This window comes from Heloderma suspectum, chromosome 1 (assembly GCF_057233095.1).
Source record: "Heloderma suspectum isolate Gila_16-S chromosome 1, 16-S_ref, whole genome shotgun sequence".
In the NCBI taxonomy this organism is placed as follows: Eukaryota; Metazoa; Chordata; class Lepidosauria; order Squamata; family Helodermatidae; genus Heloderma; species Heloderma suspectum.
Genome location: NC_139458.1, coordinates 216,497,540 through 216,521,102, shown reverse-complemented (window position 1 = coordinate 216,521,102; position 23,563 = coordinate 216,497,540). Strand labels below are relative to the sequence as shown.

Sequence of the window (23,563 nt, the reverse complement as noted above, 5' to 3'; positions counted from 1 at the left end):
AAGACACCCTGCATGGCCCTGCTCCCTCAGGGAGTCTATCTTCTCACTACCATTGTCACCAGCTACTACTGCTCCTCCCCACCTTCCTCATTATTGCTACCATTTGCTTGCTTGAAAGGCAGAGAGCCAGTGAGCAAGCAGGCAGTGGCATCAACTGCTCCTCCTTCTCACCATCACCATTCTCTGGGCCAGAGCGAGAGGCAGGGCAACAAGCAGGTTGCAGTGATGAAGAGGAGGAGCAAGCCCAGGGGGCTGTTATCAGTGGGACCCTGCTGAAGTATGGGCCCTTAGCTGGTGCCTGACCATACCTACCCTTGACACTAGCCCTGACTGAAATGACACACTTGCCTAAACCAGATCACAATATATAAGAAAACCAGCAAAAAAGGGGGGGGGGGAAGGGATGATAACTTGATCAAAAGCATTTTAGGGTGCAGATGGACCCTTCAAGCAATTTCAAGAGCAGTCAATGATCTTTTAAAAAGAAGGGGGTGGCTGACAGAACTTTCATATCACCATCCCTTAATCAAACAGCAAAATGACTATGGAACACCTATGAAAGCAATTGTGACATCGTCATGAATACCAGATGAACTTATTATGTTCCGCGCTATCACAATGAATACCAAATGAACTTGCAATGATGGGACACTTAAAATAAAGTATTACCCTATAAAAATTTATGGCTGAGAGACAGATAAAAGGAGCTACACGTTTCACGGTCACATGTGATGGGTCACCACCAACATTTTCAACATTTTATACTTCCCTGCTCGAAACCTAGGGATGTACGAAAGTCACTTACCTTTTCGCAGCTTGGCGAAAGCTGAAGGCTTGGCGAAAGCCGGCCAGGGCCGTCCACAGCTGGAGTTTCAGCTGCAGACAGGCTGCTGCGGACACAAATGGCGGCCGCCATAGCGGCCGCCATTTGCATCCAGTGAAGCTGCCGTGATAGGCTACGTAAGTATTTACGTAGCCTATCACAGAAAGCCAAAACCCCCCCCAAAAAACAGCATACACAAATGGCGGCGGCTACAGATAAAATATTTATGTAGGCTATTACGGCTAAAAAAAGGGGAACACAAATAGCGTAGTGGGAGCTATTTGCGTTCCTTTTTTTTCGCTGTAATAGCTTACGTAAATATTTACGTAGGCTAAAACGGCTAAAAATAGGGAACACAAATGGCGGCCACCGTAGCCGCTGCCATTTGCGTACGTTGTTGGGGTTTTTTTGGTTTGCCGTGATAGGCTACCTAAATACTTGCATAACCTATCACAGCTATGATGAAGAAGTGAATGGCGGCCGCAGTGCGGCCGCTATTTGCAAGTCAGCGCAGACAGCAGCAGGTAAGTGCTCCGTTTGGCGCGCCTTTCGTGGGTTGCGGTGGGCGGGGGCTTCGTTCCGCCACGGATTTCGGGGGGCCGAATGCACTGGCATTCGGCCTCACCGAGATCCGTGGCAGAATTCTTTGACATCCCTATTGAAACCACAGCAGAGGAAATGGTTTACTCCATGGCAGGCGGGAAAAGCAGGCCTTGCTTTTATAAATGAGTGGAAAAGGACACCAAGTCTCAAACTTGCCCTGCTCCAAAATTCCCATGTAACCTCAGGCATGCTACTTAGGGCCTGATTTTTAAAAGGAGACCCTAGGTAAAATTAACACCTAAAGGAGAAATAGAATAAGCATAAACAACAGATGGGAAAAGGCAGTCATTGGTGCTATATTCCCCAAATTTCATTGCTTGTCTTGAAGGGAGGTTTCAGAATTCTCAACAATCACAGCTCGGCTTATACCGAGCTATGAGTATACTGTGTAGCCTGGATCTCAGTTTAGGATGGGAAATAATAAAATGGGAACAATGTTGCTTTCCTATCTCTCAAGATTGATTTCCATGATTATGAAATAGATGCACTCCTTTTTACTTTTACCTCAGCCTTCAATGTTTACACCAAGAGACCATCCTACCAGATCAGATATGTGTGTAAAATTATACCTGCTTCACCCAAGGTGTTACATTCTTCTTGAGTCTCAGTTCCCTGCTTTGTGCTTCTGTCACTCCCAGACATTTTCCAATCTGCTTATCTGAGAAGCCGATCTGCTTGGCTCTCCTCAGGCTTTCCTCTGGAATGGACTGACTGAGTGGATGAACATAAAAAGAATGTATTATGGACACTGCATGCTTTCTGTACTTCTCGGATATTGTTTGGACTCCAGGAGGAAAATGTGCATGGGAAAAGCAGGAAACCATCAGAAGCCTAACCCTGACCCCCATAAGCCGCTGTGAGGTTAAAATGTTGGTACAGGTTTCTTGGAGGAAATGCCTGATACAAAAATAAACTGAAATAATTGGCTGACAGCATCTTTACCTGGAATGCAAGCATTTGCCTTCGAGGTCAAGTCTGGCATGCACCCATAAAAACTTCCTCAACTACTTGTCACAATTGAGCATGTATATAAGGAGTCCTTAGACTGTAATACTACACTCCTCATATCCAGAAATACAGAGGCTACATTTATGCCATTTTACTCTCCTGACATAGATTTTTATTATTGAAGAATATAAGCAAAGTACAAAAAAAATTCATAAAACATCACACCATACAGTATTTTGTACACACTTCTTTTTCTCATCCCTAATATGCATGTCCCTTCTGACATGCAATTTTTCTCTGCAATACCATTCACTGGGCTAGTTCGCATGACACAGCTGGCTCATCATGGGTTATTTAAGCCAGAATGAGCTATGGTACATACTGGGTGCATGTGTCCATCATTTTGATTGTGCAACCAACCACTGATCAGGCCAATTGGGGGTCATCCAAACCCGATCATCATGGGTTATTCAAGGGTTAAACAACCCTCACTTAACCCCTACTTCAAATCACAGGTTAAGCAAGGATTGTTTAACACTTGAATAACCCACGATCACCAGGTTTGGATGACTGGGCACAACCCCTGATCAGCCCAATTGGGGGTTGCGCAGCCAAAACAGCTGTGCCACAGACCCTGCATGTAGAGCAGCTCATCGCAGGTTAAATAACCCACAATGAGCCAGCCATGTCGAGCTAACCAGGTCATTGTGTGAGTATGGCCAGCTTTATACATCACCCATTGTAGCATGGTTGCTAAAATCCTGTGTCTGTTCCCACATGGCTCCTAATAACATATGCCACTTCTGTATGGTTAGGTTAGGAGAGTGTGTGGAGTTATATAGTGCATTAAGTGACATGCCCACCCCATCATGATAGGTATAAAGTGGGCCTGTGTGAACTCTACAAGGTATGTTGGCTAAGATGCTCAATTGCATGAATGAGCCTATTGTGCCATGTAACCTTCTCACCCTTTGTGGCTGAAATAAATTGGTAGATTTCAACCTTTGGTTTTCCAATTGCCATTACCAAACACCAACAACTGTCCCATTAGATGTATAAATCTACAAGCAAAACACTGTATGAGTGTCAGCAAGCTAAGGATTTTGATGTGAAATACCCTGGGCGGTAAGAAAGGGTGTGAATTACTTCAATGCTAATTGGTTATTTAAGTTCTTAACTCTGTCCCACTTGAAGTGCTTAATTTTGGCTGGATGGTGCTCTACATTTCTTCCATCTATCACTCTTTCAGAAACAAGGGCTTTTATTAGTGAGCGTTCTGTTTATAGAGATTAAAAGCTTAAGGCTAATATTCCAATAAGAATATGCATACATACCCACAACTGAAGGAAGGCATCCCTTATGGATCACAGTCTCAGGCTGATATTATTTATACACACACACACACACACACACACACACACAAATAAACATTGCCCTGTCAATCTAAATTTCGGACTCTGTTCTCACTGCCTTGCTCTTTTGCTATCTTTGGCCTTCTTCTGCTGAACTAAGTGCTTCTTCCCAGCTCGCCTTATGCATTTTTCATCTCCTCAGTTCAGTTCCTGTTTCTCCTTCTGTACCAAGCACTTGCCACACACAGATTCTTCTGTTGCCTCTCCCATCACCCTGAGCAACCTTCTGCCTCTCTCCAGTTTCTAAGCCCACCTTTTTTCTGGAGTCGCACTTTATTCAAACGATGAAGAGCCCACATATATTTTTAGTTCCTCTACCTCCTATTCTCATTATTAAGAGCATCCTTGCTTCGCTCGTCTAATAAATCAATGTTTTATGTGCAAGCAAGCACTGTCTAAGGAAGGAGAAAATGATTAACAAATAGTAATATTCTTTTCCTAAACCAGAGCCTCTGGATTATGTTATGAACATCAGAGGAGCCCTACTGGATCATCAACTAATCCAGCATTCACAGAGGCCAACCAGATGCTTCCAAGAAGCCCACAATCATATCCCTTGTACATTTGAAACTAAAATATATGTGGAATTTCAGGAAGCTTTTAGAAAGTACAATGTTTTTAGGGAAATGTCTAAATAACTTTCAAAGCTGTCAGGGGTTCCTCTGAGCATAGGCAGTGGCAGAATAGCTCAGATTCCGAAGAGGAACCGCAAAACGTGGGGGAGGAACTTTCCCAGACTCTTTCACACAGGGAGAGACAGACTCCTCAGGCTTCAATAGTCCAGCTGTACGGAGAGGGCCTCTCTTCACACACCCCTCTGAGAGGGAGCGAACAGGGAGAGGTGAGGCTTGGAGAGCCTGGATTCTTAGACACCAGATGCAGAGCCAAGAGAGAGATGGCAGGGGCAGAGCTTAGGCGATCTGCCCAATTGGCCCGGCAGGAACAGCTACACATAGAGACCTCACGAGACAGAGGGAGACCCCCACCCCACCCCTTAAGTTAGGAAAGTGTGCCCGCCTTTTCTCAAATGGTGAGCAACTTTCAACCTTTGTAGCTTCCCTCTGAACTCCCTGAAGGCATTTCCTTTGTAGACTGTGAGTTACTGACAATTTGCATCTGTATGACCCATTGAAGTAAAAGGATTGAAGAGCCGTGGATAGAAGCCCCTTGTCTGTGTTTTGATTTGGGTTCTGAAGTTTACAGCAGGGGCAAAAGGGAAACTTGGCAAAGGCAGGTATGCAAGTCAATCGGTAGATCAGATGCTCACGCCCCATTTTAAATTTTTAAGTGGCTGAACTTTAGTGAGCCAAGTCAGAGCTCTAGACACCATGGCAAGGAACCTGTAGCCTCCACACCCAATGAGAAAAGAGGTGCTGTCCTTATTAAACGAGTACTGTGCATACACCTTTTGTGTTAGTAAATAGGTACAATTAGGTCTGCAACCTTAAGCACACTTATTAAGAAGTCCCACTGAACGCAGGGGAAACTTGTTTCAGAGTAGACATGCTTAGAATTGGGTTGTAAGCCTAATTCATTTATTCTAAAGTTCCTGGTTTACACAGTTATTTCAAGTCACAGAATTTTGTATTGTTAGTAGGGCATTCCAGACCTATTCCCTATTGTGAAAGCATGATGACTTTACAATTTGTCACTGACTTTCCAAACTTCAAAACAATAACATATTTTGCACAGGAATACAAGAAAAAAGCAACCAATGTATGAGGCTCATTTGCAACTGGTCATCATCTGCAATTAAGAGAGTTAAAAGTTTGTTCTGCTTCATTTTTTAATGGTTGTGTGTGTTACCTATGTACGACCTCAGAAAAACTGGCTTTCTTTTGCCCTGTCCTTTGGCTGCCTCTGAAAGGCTCGGGGCCAACTCCTCTCTGATCCCAGCCAGAGGAAGAAATTGGCCCTCATCTGCAGTTCTTTTCTTCCAGTTCAGATCTTCAGTGTTCCATTAAAATAACTGCTAAGAAAGAAGCATATGCATTGCAAGAAATGGCTTGTTCACTCTCTGGGCTAGAAATGTGATGCAGTTCAACAATTCAATCATTTCAGGCAGAATTCCATTGGCACGCAGCTGTCCTGGTGCAAACAGCACAGGAATGTTGTGCAAAAAATAAAGTATCCAAGTAGAAGAGACAAGTATAGCATGCACCCCAGGGACAAGGGATGGAAAATCCATCATGATTTGTAGCTTTATACGATGTTCTGTCCTTGATGCACAGGAGAGATAACAAGGCTTTTGATAGATAGATAGATAGATAGATAGATAGATAGATAGATAGATAATTGCTTAAAGCCATAGGCCACCACAATGTACATTAAAATAGAGGGAAAGAAGAAAAAAGAAAAATAATAGTATGGTACAGTCACATATTTGTATATACATAAATTCACACATCCAACAGAATCATCCCTACTAGGCTGTTTGGGCTTTGGCACGTATTTTCCTTGCTGCCAAGGCAAATTTTGCTACCTGGGCTGTGGTAAAAGCATCAGTGCCAGAAAGAAGAACACATATCTGTTCTAAAGGCGTTCTATTTGAGAGGCACTGGAAAATGATGGCAAGAAATTTATGCCTACGATGGCCATAGAGAGGACATCTTAGTAAATAATGAGAGACAGGTTTTTTATCTCACAGTACTATGAATAATATCAGCATCCTAAGATGCGTAAGAAGCCAGCTTATACCGAGATGGAACAATGGTCCATTCAGCTCAGTATCTGCTACACTGACTGGCAGCAGCGGCTCTCCAGGGTTTCAGACAGGAGCCTTTTTCAGTGGTATCAAGAGATGCCGATGATTGAACTGGGATCTTTTTTGCATGCAAAGCTCTACCACTGACTTACTACAGTTCTTCTCCTATCACAAATTGGGTATCTGAGGCAGATTCCCAGGAAACGTGCTGTCCAGAGTCTACGCGAGCTGAGCTGCGATTTGAACACTCCTCTCCCTGATCCAAATTCAGTACTTCATTTCCTGGAACCTACTAACAGGCTTATGACAGGCATATACACCCCTCCCTCTGCCACCTGAAATGTCTTAGTCCAGCATTGACATGGTTTCTGTGCAAACTCACTTCTATGATTCCACCCTCGTTTCCATTGTGCCTGTTGCTATCTTCCTTTTGAGTGTGTCACAAGGTCTTTTACAATGACAAGGCAGTAAAACTGTATCCATGTTTGCCACTGAGAAATGGAACACCAGAAACAGCCTTATTCCAAGTCAAATCATTGGACCATCTGGCTCAGAACCGTGTACTGGAAGTGGCTCTCCAAGGTTTCAGGTAGGGATGTCAAAGGAATCCATCTGGGAGGTGGAGTTCACCGAGCTTGCAGCAGCTTGGCCCTCCGGACTTCAGCTCGCTTCCCCGCAAGCTGGCCCAACTAAATCTGCATTGAGTCAGGCCTGCTTGCAGATTTTCCGATTGTTGTTTTTTTCCCTTCAATGGGAAGTTGTGCAAATTGTGTAATTTGCACAAATTCCAGCCGTAATTTGCTTAGCTTGCGCAAATTCTAGCTATAAGTTGTGCAACTTTCTATTGAGGAGAAAAATCAACCTGCAAAAAATTCCCAGTTTTCAGGAAAAACCCACAGCTCGGCTTGCAAATGCAAGCCGAGCCCAGCAGGCAGCAGGGATCCATCAGGCCCCAAAAGGAATCAATTTTCAAAGGACAGACATCCCTAGTTTCAGGCAGGGGTCTCTCCTAGCCCTGCTACCTGTAATCCTGTTCATGGGAGATGCCAGGGATTGAGCCAGGAAAACACCTACATACAAAGCAGGTGCTGGATCAAGTGTTGCTTTCTGAGCTATGGCTTCTCTAAGGCATAGATAGGTCATGCTACCTGCACAAAATGTGGTAATGGGGGGATCTCCCCCTTCCAATTTTGTCCCTCCCTCCTCACACACACATTATTTCTGTGGCCTACTAACTATGTTCCCTCTATAAACCCACACATACCCTTCAAAAATCTTTGTAAGGGTAAAGACACTTAATTTCATTCTGTAACTAAATTTAAAGCATTGAAATTCTAAGAGATGGTGATTAACATCTTTTATGCTGTTCTACTCCCAATATTTGCCTGCGCAAAATGACAGCTTGAAGTTTTAAAGCGGGAGAAAAATTGTCTTCAAGCTAGACAATCAACCTTTTTACGCACTGCCATAATCATTAAATTGTTAGGCAGTACCGCTTATTTCCTAACAAAATTAAGTCTCCCGTGTTTTCCTGTTTATAAACAATACCAGCTATTCCCTCTACACACTCCCTCCCTCTGTTTTCAGCTTCTAGTGTAGGTTTTTGTTGCTATGGTGTGTGTATTTTTTATTGTTGTTTAAAATTCTACCCTGTCATCTCTGAAACTCCATCCACTCATGCTTCTTCTTCAATAATAAATGATAAAAGGAAATGGAATAAATTCCCCTTAATGAGGAAATTTTCACCTGGCACAGAGGAACTGGGGAAATCTATTAACTGACTCAAGGAATGCCTGCAGCATCGCAATTACCAGGGGGAGCCAGAATGCTTCAGTACGGTCCTCTCTTCCACTTGACTGGCTTTCATCTGATCTACTGACTCATAAGTAATACCAAACTAATGTGCCTTTGGAAAGCACCCTCTCTAATATGCAACTGAGCACCCTGCTAGCTGAAGGGCTTTACAAAGTTATTATCAGTAAGGGGAGGCGCTGCAAAAGGACAGATAAGGTTTACATGGCGCTCCTCCAGGCACACTTCCCCAGGGCTTCACTTAGCCCCCACCTTCCCCTATGGGAAAGGCGTGGGGCAAGTAAAGTCTGCTCAGTCTGGAGCCACCACTTCAAGGTGCTCCTCATGCCTTGAATCAGTGGCTCCCAAAGCGTACAGTCACCTGTTGTCTTTCCTGATGAGGAAAGGCCAGGGGCAATTGAAGCCAGCTCAGAGCATACCTGTGCATGTGCGCATACGCGTCTGTGCAAATGGAGTGTGTGAGAGAAAGTTCTCTGTGTGTACAGGGTGTGTATGTATGAGTGAGAGAGAAAGATGTGTGTGAAGGGGGGTGTCTGGGCAAGCATGTTGGAGGGCCCACTTTAGACTGAGCCCCTGCCCGCTGCTGGCATGTGGCCCCCAAAATATTTGCCAGAGTCAATTTTGCTGTTGTGCTGAAAAAGTTTCCCCACTCCTGATATAAGGCACCATGTGATAAAATCCTCACAATCTACTCAGCACATATGAATGCATCCTCTCTAGGGCCCCAGATGCATGACCAAGTATTTAATATTAGTATACTGGCCTTTTGTTATTAGTTTTATATCGTTTTAGAGCTATACATGTGCTTAGGTGAATCCCAAGGGAGGGGGGAGAAACGGGATGCCCCTATTGGAGTAATCTTGGGCAGAGGGAGGTATGGCATTGGGGGCTGGACATGTCAGGTGAGGGAAACTCAGGACAGATATTTGACATCTGTCCCATCTTTCGGTCCTTCCCCCATCAACCTCAAAATTTAGGTTGCCCTATCGGCCCACCCTCTGATCTGTTGGTGCTGCTTCTGAATGCCAGGTCAGTCCATAAGGAAACAATTACTATCCATGACTTGATTGTGGATGAAGGGGCTGACCTGGTGTGCATTACTGAGACCTGGGTGGATGAGCTGGGCAGGTTGGACCTGTCTCAGCTTTGTCCACCTGGATACTCACTGCAGCACCAACCTAGATTGGAGGGTCGGAGGGGGGTGGAGTTGCTGTCATCCAAAAGGTTTCCGTCTCCCTCACGAGGAAACCCATCCATCCTAGCACCAGTTTTGAGGGTCTGTACCTTGTGTTGGGCCAAAGAGACATAACAGGTATGCTGCTGGTGTACCGCCCACCATGTTGCCCAGCAGTCTCCCTGCCTGAGCTGGCTGAGATGGTCTCGGAGGTGCTGTTGGAGAACGCTAGGACAGTGGTTCTGGGGGACTTCAACATCCACGCTGAGGCTATCCTGACACGGCCTGCTCAGGTCTTCATGGCAACCATAACAACCATGGGGCTATCTCAGTACATCACTGGCCCGACACATACGGCAGGTTTTTGGTTTTTGCTGGACCTGGTTTTTGCTGTTGGGTGGATGAGGGATGATCTCGTTGGGGGGGGGTGTTCAACAACCCCGTTGTCATGGTCAGATCATTTCCTTGTGAAGTTTGGATTGGCGGTAGCAGATCCTCCCTACAGGGGTGGGGGACCGATTAAAATGGTCCGCCCCCAGAGACTTATGGAATCCGATGGATTCCTGAATGCTCTGGGGGATTTTCCGGCTGATAGGGCTGGTGATTTGGTCAAGGCTTTGGTCTCACTATGGAATGGTGAGATGGGAAGAGCCATCGATAGAATTGCTCCCAAGGGCCCATTCCAGTGCTGTGGAGCCCGTAATTCACCTTCGTTTACAGAAGATCTAAGGGCAATGAAACAGGCCGGACAACAGCTAGAGTGCAGGTGGCACAGGTCTCGGAGTGAGTACGACCGACAATTAGCAAAGACTCTTCATTGTGTCTATTATTAGGGATGGCGGAGAATTCCACCACGGACCCCAATGAGGCCAGATTCCAAGAATCTGGCCCCTTTGGGGCCCATGGCAGAATGGAGCACTCACCTCCACCTCCCCCAGAATCCGTCCCAGAATTTGCATAGCCTATCGCGTGAAAAAACAGAGATGCAAATGGCGTCCACTACACCATTTGCGACCGTAAAGCTAGTAGATTTACCTAAATGCAGCCATAAATGACTGCATTTAGGCTAATCTATCAGCTTTACGGCCACAAATGGCGCAGTGGACGCCATTTGCATCCGGAGTTAGTTAGCCCAGCGAAGCGATACAGCACAGCAATGGCAGCCGGCCGTATCGCCAGCAATGCGGATCTGGCGGCTGGCTCCGCAGGATCGACGCGCGGAAGGAGCCAGCCCGGATGGATTCCGGGGGGGGGGAGGGACTGATTGCCTCCCCACTCTGCGGACCTCCCCCTCCCCAGCCGGAAAGGTAGGGGATCCGTACACCCCTACCTATTATGCGGCAGTGAGGATGGAAAAAAAAAATCTTATTATACATCTATTATCTCATCCTCAAAACGTCGCCCAGCAGAATCATTCAGAGTAGTGAAGGGCCTGTTGGGATCTTGCTCAGGCTCAGGGAAAATTGGAACCCTCAGTCATCTGCTGTGATAAATTTGCTAGGCACTTCAAGGAGAAAGTTGCTCGTATTCGCTCAGAACTTGACGCCACAGTTATTGCAGAGTCTGGGGAGGTGTCCAGTGTTCCATCTGGTTGTTTCCTGGAATCAGTTTCAGTTGTTGCAGCCTGCTGATGTGGACAAGACGCTTGAATCAGTCCAGCCCACCACATGTAAGCTTGTCCCTTGCCCATCTTGGCTTATACAATCTAGTGGGGTGGACTGGCTGGGTGGGTCCAGGGAGTGGTAAATGCTTCGCTCTGTCAGGGGGTGGTTCCTGCTGCCTTGAAAGAGGCTGTAGTGCACCCTCTCTTGAAGAGGACCTCCCTGGACCCAGAGGTGTGTGAGAACTATTGCCTCATTGCCAGTATCCCCTTTTGGGGCAAGGTGCTTGAGTGTGTGGTGGCTGGGCAGCTTCAGACGTTCTTGGAGGAAACTGATTATCTGGACCCATTTCAGTCTGGTTTCAGGCCAGGGTACAGCACTGAAATGGCCTTGGTTGTTCTGACTGACAACCTACTTCAGGTGAAAGACAGGGGGAGTGCGACTCAGAGGCTTTTGACACCATTGATCATGGTGTCTTACTGGATTGGCTGTGCAGGATGGGAGTTGGGGGCACTGTGCTACAGTGGTTCCATTCCTACCTGCAGGGCCGATTCCAGAGAGTGGTATAGGAGGATTCCTGTTCTACCCCATGGCTATTAAGCTGTGGGGTGCCACAGGGTTCTATTCTATCCCCCATGCTGTTCAACATCTACATGAAGCCGTTGGGAGAGGTCATTAGGAGTTTTGGGGTGGGGTGTCACCAGTAAGCTGATGATACTCAGCTCTATTTCTCCTTGTCGTCAGCTGAGGTGGTGAAAGTGCTGGACCAGTGCCTGAAGGCTATAACGGGCTGGATAAGGGCCAATAAACTGAAGCTAAATCCTAACAAGACGGAAGCTCTGTGGATTGGTGGTTCCACAGTCCAGGAATCGGGTAAGCGACCTGTCCTGGATGGGGTTGCAGTCCCCCTGAAGGAGCAGGTGCGTAGCTTGGGAGTACCCCTAGATCCATCCTTGTCACTGGAGCACCAGGTGGACTCCGTGGCCTGGAGTACTTGGGGCCAGCTTCGGCTGATCCACCAGCTGCAGCCTTTCCTAGACAGGGATAACCTAGCCACAGTAGTACATGCACTGGTAACTTCCCGATTAGACTACTGCAATGCACTTTATGTGGGGCCGCCCTTGAAGATGACTCGGAAGTTGCAGCTAGTGCAAAATGTAGCAGCTAGACTGCTGACCGGAATGCCTCATAAAAACCATATAACACCAGTTTTAAAGGAATTGCACTGGCTGCCAATACACTTCCGGTCGGAATTCAAGCTTTTGGTGATGACATTTAAAGCCCTAAGTGGCTTGGGACCTTGATATTTGAGGGAGCACCAGTCCCTATATATGCCTGCCCAAGAACTGAGATCTATTGGAGGGGCCCTCCTCTGTGTCCCACCAGTATGAGACATATATTATGGTGGGACGTGGGAGAGGGCCTTCTCTGCTGTGGCACCCCGGTTGTGGAATGCCCTCCCCCTGGAGGCCTGATTGGCGCAGACACTGGTCTCATTTTGGCGCCACATAAAAACATGGCTTTTAACCAAAGCCTTTGAGGGCTAAATGCATTTCCTAGCACATTGCTTTAACTGTTTTATTGTTTTAGATTTTAACTGGTATTAGCTTAATAGTTTAATATGTTTTTAGGTGTTTAAATTATTTATTGTTTTATACTGTTTAAATTGATTTTATCGGTATGCCATCCTGAGATTTTAATGATATAGGGCAGGATAGAAATGTTTTAAATAAAATAAAAATAAATATTAGGGACACCATTTGCACATATGGGGCACATCCATATTACTGACTCATACCAGCTTAACAGTTGTTTCCTCCTATGAGCGCACACTGGGAAATATAGTTCTGTGGGGACAAGGTGAGGGATCACTAATAGAATTCTTGTCAAAGTACAATGAAGCCATTGCAGCTAAAGAGGCATAAAACTGATAACAGAGTTTTGGTGTAGACAGAGCCATAAAGAGTTTCACACTTGCTACCTATGGCATATGGATGCTGCCTCCTTGGTACAATTCTGCTTGTCTAACTGGATCTTCCTACTTAATTCCTCAGGTATTAGTTATGTGAAGGAGTAAGAAGAGGGGAGCAGGGAGTGGGGAATATGTGGAGGCTTGAGTTGGGGTGGGGCCCATCAGAAATGTCTTCCCTAGGGCTCAGCATTTCTAAATGGACTGGAAGTAAGTGAGCCTGGCGTCAACACATAGCATGGTCAGGCAAATGCTGGGACCCACAGGTCCCAAGAGAGCCCATCAGCATTACTGATATCCCTTTGTTTTGTTTCTTTACATTTCAACAGGGCAGGAGGCAGGCTGTACAATGAAGTTCTGGCTGAGGCTGCAGCCACCTGCCGGCTGCCATCTTCTTTTCCAGAGGATACCTTGGGCCTCTTGACACAGCAGGACTCAGGCTCCAGAGGCATTCTGGGGAAATGAAAATGTTGGGCAGCTGCAGCCATGGCCAGCACTTTGTTTCACAGTGCACCTGCTGACCCATAAAAATGTAAGAGGAAGACAAAAGAAAGGAAATGGGGACTTCTGCTCACGACCTTGGAAGCACTTGGGGAAGGGGTGCCAGATTACCTGAGGAGCCCACCAGGGTGGTGCAGAGACCCTCAGAGGGCACATTGCCCAGGGCTCCCTCAATGCTGGTGCTGGTTCTGGAAGTAAATGGGGTAATCTATCTACCCCAATACCAGGGGACAAAGGAAAGTACAGCCAACTCCTTCCTACACACATCTCAGAAATGGAGTTCCCACTTCTTCCTCAAGTTGCACAACCTTAGGAAGGCAGAAAAAATCAGTTAGTGTGGGAATATTTGCATGAGGTAATTTCTGAGCATATATATTGGGCTTAGTGTTACAAATGCTGTGTGTGTACCTATATTTCCCTCACACACACACACACAAATACCCAAAGAACAGTGGCAGTTGGTCTGAAGTTGCTCAATGTTTATCAGTCCAGGTTGATTTTTAAACTAGAATAGCTGACAGACAAAAGGGAGGCAGGGAGGGCCTCTCTCTCCTTTCTTCTCCCTGCCAAGTTTGCTCCTCGGAGGTTCATGTTGGTTTACTGGATTGGTTCTGACGTTTCACAAGCTCTAGAATAAGCTGCAATTACAGTAATGAGATTGGGGCAAATATTGTTTGTCTCCTTGCCTCAAGGAGACAGGTTATAACTACTTTCCTCAAGAGGAACCTTATTCAAAAGATGACTTGTCAGGATATGTCAGGACCCATTAAAGTAGTGGGAGATGTAAACTAACAACAATCCTCACTCTTTTCTTTCAGCATGCAATGCTATAATTTTTTAGGTTTGGGTCACCTAAAGATATTTATTTAAAGAAGCTGAAATTATTACGTGAGAGGCCAAACAGCAGATAAATAATAAATAACTGTGAACTATGGGAGCAACATCAAGTATAGCAGAGACATTTTCTTGAAGTCTCTACCTCACATTTTACTAAGTAAAAAGAATCCTTCCGAAGGTGCCTCATGCTTGCTGTTTTTTTACTCGTGGAATAATGTGTTAAGGAGGCATGCATACGAATTTCTCCACATCTGAATTTCTCCCCAGATGTTTGGGTCCCGAATGACACGGTCCTGTTTATTAAGTGGCACTGGTGACGTAGAACTCTGGCATTCTTCCATTTTTATTTTCAGACTTTGTTTGGACTGCTGCACATGTGCAGTTTGCCACAGACTTTTGTTCATGCCTTTTTAAGTTACTTGATGCACATGAGTGCACGTACACATTGACTACAGCACTATGCAATCATGTAATTGTATCACGATTCCTTTTGACCTATGTTTTTATCAATATGTACTTGTGCACCTTAGTCACTTATAAGGTAAAAAAGTCATGCACCAAAACCTGTGGAAAACTAGGCATGTGCCAATTCTGAAATGGATTTTATAAATTCTCCTGTTCATGTACCAGTGTGTATCTACTAAGTGAACATGAAGAGTGAGATCATGGCAGAATGCCCCACCTCGAACTGTGTGTGTTCAGTAGACTGTCAGACACTATATGCATACAAACTGTGCGCATGGAAGCTTGCCTGTGCAATCAAATAACTGCCTTTTCAGGGTCCAAGATGCTGTGTAAAGAACCAAACTGCATGCACACTGGGTCTATTATGATAATCTACTGAAGGTGTATAGCTTGGGATGGGGCTGGACACCATGATTTCAAAACACATACACATACCATATTCAGTATACACACACTGGTTTTATGACCTATGCTCAGTTTAAATGGAAGGTAGGTGGAGGGAACATGGGACAGAGCCAACCTACAGAAACCTATCCCTAGCATGAAGGGAGAACTCACATGTATCTCCTTCAGTGAGATGTACATGACCTGTCTCTGCATTTGGAGCCTGACATCTTACCATGGAAAATATGCATGGAGTCATCCTTTTGCATATTACTCCAGAAGCGCAAAAACAGGAAGCACAAACAACTCATTTACACTTCTTCCCATGCTTCCTTGCACCATGCAAAGCCACTCTAAAATGGAGCAAATAGAGCTATGCAAATGTCCCTGCATTGGAGAGTACAGGCCCACTTGGAAGAATGAGCTCCAAAATCACAGCAGCTTCTCTATTCAATTTAATGGGAGCACGCACAGCAATCTTTAAAATTTACCCGGAAGAGTAGCATTAAAAGAAGTCCTCCCAACCCCCCGCAAACAAAATAGTTTCCATCTTGACCGAGAAAGGCTGATTCTGTATCTACATTCATGTGTTCTGAACACTGCAATCCATATGGAACTCGGGGTGTTAGAAAATGTCCCATGATTGAGCAATGAGGTTAGGTGAAGTACCTAAAGTCAGTTACATGACTAGTTATTCCAGTTTAAGATTTCAGACAATGGGTGCATTGGATGGTCTTATTAAGAAATGAAAACTGTGGGTGCTTTCTAAATTTAAATAAAAACTCAACATGAGGAAATAGAGCGGGGGGCAGGGGTCTTCAGAACTAACCCCACAGGTAAAGCTCTGGTTACCTCCACAGAACTCCATCATGCATGACAAACTCCCATGAAAAGGCAGGGAACGGGAAGCTCTCTGCATGCAGACAAGACTTTCTATGCTCACAAAAGATTGCTGGATTAGGATGCAGGCCTATGTAGCTCTTTAACCCACATGAACTAATGTGTATGCGAAACACATTAATATTCACCATCTCTCTCCAACCTAGTCTAAATCAACAAGCGCTCTGGACCTCTCTTTTTTAAAAATGACCAAAGGCCAGGCACCTGTGGGCAAGTTATGGTCATGCCTTCAAATCTTATGCATTATTTCAACCACATGCAGTTGGACTGCAAAGTCAACTTTGAACATGAGGGAGTGCATGTTCAAAACCTGGGACTTTTACCAGGTTGACATTTCACTTCCCAAAATAATAAGGAAGTAGGACCACTGAAATACCATTGAACTCAGATCATTACTGAAAACATATTGTCCCGATGTCTTCCAAACTTCAGATGAAGTCAAATAGGAAAGGGCACTCCTGTAAGTTTCTAAGCACTTCTGTCTATGAGAAGTGATAAGTAGGTTTTACTGATTTTGAACAGTTGTTACTGATGTGTTTTTATTGCTCTTATTGTATTGTAGTTTTATTGTATTCTTTGTTTATTTTTGTTTTGCCTAGTTGTAACCAGTGGTTGTAACAATAAAATTTATTCATATAAAACCGACTAACTTTACTTTATTTTATTTATTTATTTCATTTCTATACTGCCCGCCCAATAGCCCAAAATACTGAGGCTTAACTTGCAGAGGCATAGCTTTCCTAAGCACAAACAAGTGCACTTTCCCTGCATTTCCACAGAGCTGCCATTGTTTTCACCAGATGGGTACTAATCTGTACAGGAGCAATCTGCATTTGGTCTCCTATCCAGGGGCAAAAACTCGGGAGAATCATACATGTTAGTCCCATTTTTGGAGATTTGGGTATATATATACGTTGCAAAGCACGTGTTACACCCAACTGAAGAGGCAATGATGTATTGATGACCTTTTGATCTTCCTTTCATTCCACTGTTTTCACCTTGCAAAGTCTGGATCTAAGGTTTTTGTTCCAGTCCTTGTATCTTTGCAGGCTTTGCACTAAAGTCGTATTTCCAGAAAGAAGGAAAAACTATTTTCAAAATACACCTATGCACTCTTTCAAGATATACAGGAACAAAAGAATCCACCACCATCCTAAACCTTTCCCTCTGTTTCCAGAAGTGGTTCGACAGCATTTTTGTTACAAACGCAATTGTCTGGCCCTACCTGGCCCTGTTGCTTGAAAATACTGAGGCTTAAAAAGACTTAGTAAAAAAATTCATGAATTGGATCCCTAGTGGGACTTGATGGAGGTCATGGTGGTGAGTACCATGGCTGAATCAAGGAATGAACCTGCCAAGTAATCTTGAAGTTTCTTTATACAATCAGGATTTGGAAGCTATCTCAGGGTTGAACAGCAAATAAATAACAAAGTTTCAGGGGTTTTCAGCCTCACCTTTTTGGTGAACTATTTTCAAAGCAAACAGCAAATAAGGAAGCAAAACTGGTCCTGGACTGCAGTATTTCAGACTGCTGGTGAGGAGCATTCCCATGACTGAATGATCCTCAGCATAAACAGTTTTAAAAAAAAAATCCTGACTGGGCTTGGAAACTTGGTATGTCAGGAAGAATTCTCGCCTAGCCTTCTCTGTAGAGGGTGGCCAAATAGACATCGCCAAAAAAAAGAGGTAATGTGTCAGCACAAAACAGGACACAGGTTTGCATAAAATTTGCATATACTAATTTATATGTACAGATGCAAGTTTGAAAATAATTATTATAATTTAAATAAAAATACGACACATCTCACCATAGTGGGTAACCCTGTGACTAGATGACCCCTGTGCCTGCTCAGCCTAGTTGCTTGTGAGCAACTTCAAGGCCCCTGATTTTTCCCTCCTGATGGTTCTTTGACTTTAAACCAAACTCACACAGGGCAGCCTTTCAAATAGTCCAAGATCCCATGTCATAAGGTACAAAAGGTCTGACTATCTGGATATCTTACAAAGGTTGTAGCATCTCCAAAATTGCCATTCTTATGCACAACTGCTGGGGTGTTTAGGGATGGCAGCCCCCACCCCCACCCCTTTTCATGGCCAATAATTGTGTCTTAAGGTACATGGATGAAACAAGCAGCTTCTGTTGGGGAATAGTGTATATAATTCCAGACTGTCCAATCTGACTAACTTTGTTGGGCTGTACCCCGTTTCTGACCCCTTCCAAAAGGGGACCATTAATTATGTCATAAGGTATATGGCAGCTAGATATAGCTCAAAGTTAAAGTCTCCCAAGATAATTACAAGATTCGACAGGCAGAATGTACATATTCTTCCTCCACTTCAAAGTCCAGCTGCCCCTTCTCCTTTTCTAAGCAGGGCCAGGAGAGCACAATTTCCAGCAGAAAAGATGTAGGCAGGTACTTAACCCTACCCTCTCTCACTACATTCCCCCTCCAATTCACCTCCAGTCACTTTTCCATCAGAAGGGATTCCAGACGTGTCTGTATCACAAATACAGCCTGGGACCTGGGCTGAGGAAAAAAAGGAGGGTTGTATAGGAAAAGCGATGGGTGAAGGAAGGGTGAAGCACCTCCCTTCTCCCACCAATTCCCTGCTGGAAATTGTGCACTCCTAGCTTTGCATTGCAAAAGAGAAATGGTGACCGCTGGCTGGACTTCAAGTTCAAAGAAGCTCAGCAGAGCAGGAATATGTAATTCTGTCCTGAGCTATCTAGCAGCTGAGACTTAGTGAAGTTATTTAAAGTAACTTGCAAACAAATTGTAATAGTTGCAAAAGAAGCTGAGCTATGTTCAAAGTTGTTGTTGTTGTTGTTCAGTCATTTAGTCGTGTCCGACTCTTCGTGACCCCATGGACCATAGCACGCCAGGCCTTCCTGTCCTGCGCTCTCTCCCAGAGCGTGCTCAAGTTCATATTCATTGCATCCGTGATGCTATCTAGCCATCCCATCCTCTGCCATCCCCTTCTCCTTTTGCCTTCAGTCTTTCCCAGCATCAGGGTCTTTTCCAGAGTTTTCTCTTCGCATTAGGTGGCCAAAATATTGAGCTTCAGCTTCAGTATCTGTCCTGCCAAGGAGCAGTCGGGGTTGATTTCCTTTAGGATGGACTGATTTGACCTCCTTGCAGTCCAGGGGACTCATAAGAGTCTTCTCCAGCACCACAGTTCGAAAGCATCAATTCTTCGGCGCTCAGCCTTCCTTATAGTCCAGCTCTCACAGCCATACATTACTACTGGGAAAACCATAGCTTTGATTAGACGGACCTTTGTCGGCAAGGTGATGTCTCTGCTTCTTACTATGCTGTCTAGGTTTGCCATAGCTTTCCTCCCAAGGAGCAAGCGTCTTTTAATTTCATGGCTACAGTCACTGTCTGCGGTGATCTTGGAGCCCAAGAAAGTAAAATCTGTCACTGCTTCCATTTCTTCCCCTTCTATATGCCAGGAAGTGATGGGGCCAGATGCCATGATCTTCGTTTTTTTAATGTTGAGTTTCAAACCAGCTTTTGCACTCTCCTCTTTCACCCTCAACAAGAAGCTCTTTAGATCCTCTTCGCTTTCTGCCATTAGGGTGGTATCGTCTGCATATCGGAGGTTGTTGATAATTCTCCCAGCAATCTTAATTCCGACCTCTGATTCATCCAACCCAGCATTTCTCATGATGTACTCTGCATATAAGTTAAATAAGCAGGGTGACAATATGCAGCCTTGTCGTACTCCTTTCCCAATTTTGAACCACTCGGTTGTTCCATGTCTGGTTCTTACTGTTGCTTCTTGACCCTCGTACAGGTTTCTCAGGAGACGAGTAAGGTGGTCTGGTACTCCCATCACGTTAAGAATTTGCCACAGTTTGTTGTGATCCACACAATCAAAGGCTTTAGCGTAGTCAATGAAGCAGAAATAGACGTTTTTCTGGAATTCTCTTGCTTTCTCCATGATGCAGCGAAAGTTGGCGATTTGATCTCTAGTTCCTCTGCCTCTTCGAAACCCAGCTTGTACTTCCGGTAGTTCTCGGTTTGCATACTGCTGAAGCCTAGCTTGTAGGATTTTGAGCATCACCTTGCTGGCATGTGAAATGAGCGCAATTGTGCAGTAGTTTGAACACTCTTTGGCATTGCGCTTCTTTGGAATTGGAATGTAAACTGATCTTTTCCAGTCTTGCGGCCATTGTTGAGTGTTCCAAATTTGTTGGCATATTGAATGCAGCACTTTAACAGCATCATCTTTTAGGATTTTAAATAGCTCAGCTGGAATACTGTCATCTCCACTAGCTTTGTTGTTACTAATGCTTCCTAAGGCCCACTTGACTTCACTCTCGAGGATGTCCGGCTCAAGTTCAGTGACCGCACTATCATGGCTATCAGGGACATTCAGATCTTTCCTGTATAGTTCTTCTGTGTATTCTTGCCACCTCTTCTTAATCTCATCTGCTTCTGTTAGGTCCCTGCCTTCTTTGTCCTTTATCATGCCCGTCTTTGCACAAAACGTTCCCTTGAGATCTCCGATTTTCTTGAAGAGATCTCTAGTCTTTCCCATTCTGTTGTTTTCCTCGATTTCTTTGCATTGTTCATTTAAGAAGGCCTTCTTGTCTCTCCTTGCTATTCTCTGGAACTCTGCATTCCGTTGGCTATATCTTCCCCTTTCTCCCTTGCTTTTCGCTTCCCTTCTTTCTTCAGCTACTTGTAAAGCCTCATCAGACAGCCACTTGGCTTTCTTGCATGTCTTTTTCTTTGGGATGGATTTCGTTGCTGCCTCCTGAACAATGTTACGGACTTCCGTCCATAGTTCCTCAGGCACTCTGTCTATCAGGTCTAATCCCTGAAATCTATTCCTCACCTCCACTGTATATTCATAAGGGATATGATTTAGGTCATACCTGAATGGTTTAGTGATTTTCCCTACGTTCTTCAATTTAAGCCAAAATTTTGCAACAAGAAGCTCATGATCTGAGCCACAGTCAGCTCCAGGTCTTGTTTTTACTGACTGTATAGAGCTTCTCCATCTTTGGCTGCAAAGGACATAATCAATCTGATTTCGATATTGACCATCTGGTGATGTCCATGTGTAGAGTCATCTCTTGTGCTGTTGGAAAAGAGTGTTTGCTATGATCAGCGTGTTCTCTTGGCAAAACTCTACCTCAGCTTCTTCGGCCTCAGTGGTTGGGGCATAGACTTGAATTACTGTGATGTTGAATGGTTTGCCTTGGATTCGTACTGAGATCATTCTATCATTTTTAAGATTGTATCCCAGTACTGCTTTTCCCACCCTTTTGTTGACTATGAGTGCTACTCCATTTCTTCCAAGGGATTCTTGCCCACAATAGTAGATATGATGGTCACCTGAATTAAATTCGCCCATGCCTGTCCATTTTAGTTCGCTGATTCCCAAGATGTCGATGTTCAGTCTTGCCATCTCATGTTTGACCACCTCCAGCTTACCTTGATTCATTGATCTGACATTCCAGGTTCCTAAACAATATTGTTCTTCACAGCATCGGATTTTCTTTTCACCACCAGACACATCCACAGCTGAGTGTCCTTTCGGCTTTGGCCCAGCCGCTTCACTCTTTCTGGCGCTACTTGGAAATTCCCTCTGCTCTTCCCCAGTAGTATATTGGACACCTTCCGACCGGAGGGGCTCATCTTCCGGCGTCATCTCTTTTAGCCTTGTGATACTTTCCATGGGGTTTTCTTGGCAAGAATACTGGAGTGGGTTGCCATTTCCTTCTCCAGTGGACCACATTTTGTCAGAACTCTCTGCCATGACCTGTCCGTCTTGGGTGGCCCTGCACGGCATAGCTTATGGCTTCACTGAGTTACGCAAGCCCCTTCGCCACAACAAGGCAGCGATCCATGAAGGGGATGTTCAAAGTACCCTGTTTTAAATCTAGAAAGCTCAGCTTAGTTCTGGACAAACTTAACTTTGATCGACCTTAATGTTGTTTAGGAGAACAAAATGAGCTGAACCTGGCCTGAATAAGGGCACTGTTGGATTTCCATAGCAATAGGGAGGGAAAGCAACTTTAAAATCAGGTGTCTTCTGATAAAAGATGGAAGACTTGGCAGGTATGTTTTAATGAAGGCTGCCTATTCATGCAAATATTTTTAGTTATGCAGAAATCCAGACCTCTATTCAAGCTACCACCTAGTTACTCTACTAATCAATTCTAATAACCAGACTCCTTTTCTAACGAAACTGAGGACAAAAGGTACAAAGAGCCGAAATATGTTGAGATTGGGTTTCTATACACTTCTATAAACCAATATCTCAAAGAAATTGGCTATTCTTCTCTTATGACCGATGAAAAGTTCTATGTAACTCAAAATCCTACATACATGCATAGCAGGGTTGGGCATCTAGCAGACCTCTAGACGTTTTGGCCTAGAACTCGCATCATGCCTCATCACTGGCTATGCTGGCTAGGACTGGTGGGAATTGTAGGTCAAAACATCTGGAGGGCCACAAATCCCCCCCCAGCAAACAATAAAAGAAAGCAAAAGGCAAAAAGAAAACACAAAATGAAAGAAAGCAACATCCGATTTCTTTTGTATCTCTCATATTTCTGGACCAGCAGAGCAAATATTTATAAAAAAATTAATCTAGCTGCAGTGCAAATAATTTTTTTCAATACACTTTCGGTTAAGTTAGGAAAACGAAGAAAGTGTGAAATGAAAGGAATGGGCTCGCCATTTCAAATCCATGCCCCTCAACTGCACAGCAAAGTATGTACACTCTCTCTCGGGAAAGTTGCCGTTTTAAAAGGCTGGTCTCAGTTGTTTACCTGGAGATGGATTTTGTGTCACCTCAGCCACCTTCAGCTCATGTTCCTGGACACAGAGCAAATATATATCTGAAATACATTTGCAGGATCAGCTGTTTTTTCACCTTTGAAACCAAGAGCTCTTTCTCAGAAGAAGGAAAGCCAGGAAGTGGAGAGAGGAATAGGGGAATGAGAGAACTCAAATCTATTGATTAATCTACTGGCTGTAGAGTCTGACATTAAAGTGGCATTATCATTAGTGTGTTTGAGAAGTGTGTTTTGGATTATATTCCTACCTCTGCCAGTTAGTTCCTAATATCTATGGCCAATCTTCTTCTTCCCCCTTCCAGCTACTTTCAACAAACTCATAAAGGAAATGTATTACAGTGCGTTTTCGTTCTTGTGAGGCTCGTAACTTTGAAGGTGCAAAACATAATAACCTCAATATTTTCCTGATAACAGAGTGTGGATCTGTGTGTTTGTATTTGCACACATATGTATGTTTTGTTTCCTACTTTTCAATAATATTTTCCTACACTTTATTGTTTTACCATGCACCAGATATATTATTTATTAGTCCTTTATTTATCACAATAACAAAAAATACTCCAATGATTATAATTTGAGACTTAGCTATACTTCCCTTTTGTTTCCATTAACT

At 44.4% G+C, this 23,563-nt stretch overlaps 1 protein-coding gene across 4 annotated transcripts in view; it reads right to left on the bottom strand.

Moving 5' to 3' along the window:
* Nucleotides 1-23,563, bottom strand: part of CPS1 (carbamoyl-phosphate synthase 1) — a 182,065-nt gene that overhangs the window by 58,374 nt on the left and 100,128 nt on the right. For all 4 annotated transcript variants that reach the window (XM_084830024.1, XM_084830030.1, XM_084830043.1 and 1 more), the window contains one exon: nt 1,996-2,137. In XM_084830024.1, the coding sequence (XP_084686150.1) occupies nt 1,996-2,137 (142 nt within the window). The remainder of the gene's footprint in view (nt 1-1,995; nt 2,138-23,563) is intronic.